The following is a 5,097-nucleotide window of genomic DNA, read 5'->3' on the forward strand; positions in this document are numbered from 1 at the left end:
TCAAAAAATGTCATAGTATAGTAAGGCAAGTATAAGAAGGCATAAAAACGTCAAAGTATAGTAAGGCATAAAAACGTCAAAAAATGTCATAGTATTGTAAAGCATAAAAATGTTGAAAAACGTCATAGTATACTAAGGCATGAAAAATGTCAAAAAACGTCATAGTATAGGAAGGCATAAAAATGTCAAAAAACGTCATAGTATAGTAAGGAAAGTATAACAAGGCATAAAAACGTCATAGTATAGTAAGGCATAAAAATGTCAAAAAACGTCATAGTATAGTAAGGCATAAAAATGTCAAAAAATGTCATAGTATAGTAAGGCAAGTATAACAAGGCATAAAAACGTCATACTAAAGTAAGGCATAAAAATGTTGAAAAACGTCATAGTATAGTAAGGCATAAAAACGTCAAAAAATATCATAGTATAGTAAGGCATAAAAACGTCAAAAAATGTCATAGTATAGTAAGGCATAAAAATGTTGAAAAACATCATAGTATCGTAAGGCAAAAATTGTCAAAAAACATCATAATATAGTAAGGCATAAAAATGTTGAAAAGCATCATAGTATAGTAAGGCATAAAAATGTTGAAAAACATCATAGTATCGTAAGGCAAAAATTGTCAAAAAACATCATAATATAGTAAGGCATAAAAATGTTGAAAAGCGTCATAGTATAGTAAGGAAAGTATAACAAGGCATGAAAACGTCATAGTATAGTAAGGCATGAAAAGCATCATAGTATAGTAAGGCATAAAAATCTTGAAAAACGTCATAGTATAGTAAGGAAAGTATAACAAGGCATGAAAACGTCATAGTATAGTAAGGCATGAAAAGCATCATAGTATAGTAAGGCATAAAAATCTTGAAAAACGTCATAGTATAGTAAGGAAAGTATAACAAGGCATGAAAACGTCATAGTATAGTAAGGCATGAAAAGCATCATAGTATAGTAAGGCATAAAAATCTTGAAAAACGTCATAGTATAGTAAGGAAAGTATAACAAGGCATGAAAACGTCATAGTATAGTAAGGCATGAAAAGCATCATAGTATAGTAAGGCATAAAAATCTTGAAAAACGTCATAGTATAGTAAGGAAAGTATAACAAGGCATGAAAACGTCATAGTATAGTAAGGCATGAAAAGCATCATAGTATAGTAAGGCATAAAAATCTTGAAAAACGTCATAGTATAGTAAGGAAAGTATAACAAGGCATGAAAACGTCATAGTATAGTAAGGCATGAAAAGCATCATAGTATAGTAAGGCATAAAAATCTTGAAAAACGTCATAGTATAGTAAGGAAAGTATAACAAGGCATGAAAACGTCATAGTATAGTAAGGCATGAAAAGCATCATAGTATAGTAAGGCATAAAAATCTTGAAAAACGTCATAGTATAGTAAGGAAAGTATAACAAGGCATGAAAACGTCATAGTATAGTAAGGCATGAAAAGCATCATAGTATAGTAAGGCATGAAAATGTTGAAAACGTCATAGTATAATAAGGCATAAAAACATCAAAAAATGTCATAGTATAGTAAGGCAAGTATAACAAGGCATAAAAACGTCATAGTATAGTAAGGCATAAAAATCTTGAAAAACGTCATAGTATAGTAAGGAAAGTATAACAAGGCATAAAAACGTCCTAGTATAGTAAGGCATAAAAATGTCAAAAAACATCATAGTATAGTAAGGCATAAAAATGTCAAAAAACGTCATAGTACAGTAAGGCAAGTATAACAAGGCATAAAAACATCATAGTATAGTAAGGCATAAAAATGTTGAAAAACATCATAGTATAGTAAGGCATAAAAATGTTGAAAAACATCATAGTATAGTAAGGCATGAAAAATGTCAAAAAACGTCATCGTACAGTAAGGCATAAAAATGTCAAAAAATGTCATAGTATAGTAAGGCAAGAATAACAAGGCATAAAAACGTCATAGTATAGTAAGGCATAAAAATGTCAAAAAACGTCATAGTATAGTAAGGAATAAAAATGTTGAAAAACGTCATAGTATAGTAAGGCAAGTATAACAAGGCATAAAAACGTCATAGTATAGTAAGGCATAAAAATGTCAAAAAATGTCAGTATAGTAGGACACGTATAACAAGGCATAAAAACGTCATAGTATAGTAAGGCATAAAAATGTCAAAAAATGTCATAGTATAGTAAGGCATAAAAACGTCAAAAAATGTCATAGTATAATAAGGCAAGTATAACAAGGCATAAAAACGTCATAGTATAATAAGACATAAAAATGTTGAAAAACATCATAGTATAGTAAGGCATAAAAATGTCAAAAAACGTCATAGTATAGTAAGGCATAAAAACGTCAAAAAACGTCATAGTATAGTAAGGCATAAAAACGTCAAAAAACGTCATAGTATAGTAAGGCATAAAAACGTCAAAAAACGTCATAGTATAGTAAGGCATAAAAACGTCAAAAAACGTCATAGTATAGTAAGGCATAAAAACGTCAAAAAACGTCATAGTATAGTAAGGCATAAAAACGTCAAAAAACGTCATAGTATAGTAAGGCATAAAAACGTCAAAAAACGTCATAGTATAGTAAGGCATAAAAACGTCAAAAAACGTCATAGTATAGTAAGGCATAAAAACGTCAAAAAACGTCATAGTATAGTAAGGCATAAAAACGTCAAAAAACGTCATAGTATAGTAAGGCATAAAAACGTCAAAAAACGTCATAGTATAGTAAGGCATAAAAACGTCAAAAAACGTCATAGTATAGTAAGGCATAAAAACGTCAAAAAACGTCATAGTATAGTAAGGCATAAAAACGTCAAAAAACGTCATAGTATAGTAAGGCATAAAAACGTCAAAAAACGTCATAGTATAGTAAGGCATAAAAACGTCAAAAAACGTCATAGTATAGTAAGGCATAAAAACGTCAAAAAACGTCATAGTATAGTAAGGCATAAAAACGTCAAAAAACGTCATAGTATAGTAAGGCATAAAAACGTCAAAAAACGTCATAGTATAGTAAGGCATAAAAACGTCAAAAAACGTCATAGTATAGTAAGGCATAAAAACGTCAAAAAACGTCATAGTATAGTAAGGCATAAAAACGTCAAAAAACGTCATAGTATAGTAAGGCATAAAAACGTCAAAAAACGTCATAGTATAGTAAGGCATAAAAACGTCAAAAAACGTCATAGTATAGTAAGGCATAAAAACGTCAAAAAACGTCATAGTATAGTAAGGCATAAAAACGTCAAAAAACGTCATAGTATAGTAAGGCATAAAAACGTCAAAAAACGTCATAGTATAGTAAGGCATAAAAACGTCAAAAAACGTCATAGTATAGTAAGGCATAAAAACGTCAAAAAACGTCATAGTATAGTAAGGCATAAAAACGTCAAAAAACGTCATAGTATAGTAAGGCATAAAAACGTCAAAAAACGTCATAGTATAGTAAGGCATAAAAATGTCAAAAAATGTCATAGTATAGTAAGGCAAGTATAACAAGGCATAAAAATGTCATGTAATAGTAAGGCATAAAACGTGATAGTATAGTGAGGCACAAAAACGTCGAAAAATGTCATAGTATAGTAAGGTAAAAAATTTCACAAAACGTCATAGTATAGTAAGGCATAAAAATGTTTAAAAACATCATAGTATAACAAGGCATGAAAACGTCATTGTATAGTAAGGCATAAAAAGGTCTTAGTATAGTAAGGCATAAAATGTTCTTAGTATAGTAAGGCATAAAAACGTCATAGCATAGTAAGGCACTGTTCAAGCTCCAGAAACTAATGGATTCTCAATTCCCTCACTCCCTGTCCATCAAAACTCACATGTAGCAGTGACAGAGCCAGATGTTTTTCTCAGGAGTTGGTGGAGACTAAACCAGAGCTACGAGACTGAGTGAACATTGGATTCATGTGGAAACAAACAAGACACCAATGAAGAAGGCTGCTGTTTGCTATCATATTAGCCACTTAATATTATGTAATGCAGCTTTAAACTTACTTTACTTTACTCAGTTGCTAAAATTTGAGAGTTTGATTAAGTTTTAAAACTGTAAAAATTAAAGTAAAAACTATATTTGTTCTTAAGATGACCTTTTACGACTACATGCGAATTCACAATCTGACAACTGTTTTATTTCATGACAATTTCAGGAGTGAATTAGGAGGTTATGGGCCAGAAAAGACTGGGAGTCTGCTGTGAAGGCTCTCACATTTGAAAAATAAAAATAAAACTCATCAAGGATAATAAAATTTTTAACTCAAATGTTAAGAGCAAGCTGAAATGCAACGAGTCGGTTTAGTTAAGGCCAGCAGAGGAAAGTAGGTGTCACAAGTTCTCAACAGAGGACAGCATTCAATGACTCTCTTTAATAGTTTGATAACCTTCACATGACTGACAGCGTGAAGTTGCCTTTGTACTGTGAGACAGAGAAAAGTGTGAGCTGGAGAGATCCTCAACGCGCTTTTACCAACTTTATAACCTGTACGTCGGCTCTCCAGAGAGGCCGTGACTGCCGCAGGGTTTTTTTGTGTCACCACTGCCTTTCACAAAACAACAAGATGCTGGAAATTAGATTTTAATGGTGCAGTGACAGGCATAATGGAGAGCTACCCAGGTTCTTGCTAACAACAGCATGCCTCATGAATAGGTTTAGAAATAGGCAGACTTTGGTTTAGGAAGACAGGAGGGAAACCGTGAAGAATAAAAATAAAATAAAAATAAGTTTGGACTGAGTGTTCGATAGATTCAATACTCAGAAATGAGCCTCGGGTTTAAGATGAAGGCCTCAGTTTGTATGAAGATTTGAAATGAAACTTAAAAACAGATTCAAGTTCCTTACATCCACGTAGTTTGCATTGATGTAATCTCTCATCTTCCCATCTTTATCAGCCTGAGACGAGAGCCGCACCCGGCTGTGGTCATCTGAGGGTTAAAGTAAAAAAACAGTGATCAGATCAATGTGGATTGTATCTATCTATCTATCTATCTATCTATCTATCTATCTATCTATCTATCTATCTATCTATCTATCTATCTATCTATCTATCTGTCTGTCTGTCTGTCTGTCTGTCTGTCTGTCTGTCTGTCTGTCTGTCTGTCT

At 32.0% G+C, this 5,097-nt stretch overlaps 1 protein-coding gene across 1 annotated transcript in view; it reads right to left on the reverse strand.

The window, feature by feature from the left end:
* The window catches only part of ptprz1 (protein tyrosine phosphatase, receptor type Z1), an 88,679-nt gene that overhangs the window by 11,312 nt on the left and 72,270 nt on the right, over nucleotides 1-5,097 (reverse strand). The window contains exon 17 of the mRNA XM_022764558.1: nucleotides 4,837-4,919. Within this exon, the coding sequence (XP_022620279.1) occupies nucleotides 4,837-4,919 (83 nt within the window). The remainder of the gene's footprint in view (nucleotides 1-4,836; nucleotides 4,920-5,097) is intronic.

Source organism: Seriola dumerili, unplaced genomic scaffold, assembly GCF_002260705.1.
Source record: "Seriola dumerili isolate Sdu_G_001 unplaced genomic scaffold, Sdu_1.0 BDQW01000550.1, whole genome shotgun sequence".
Lineage (NCBI taxonomy): Eukaryota > Metazoa > Chordata > Actinopteri > Carangiformes > Carangidae > Seriola > Seriola dumerili.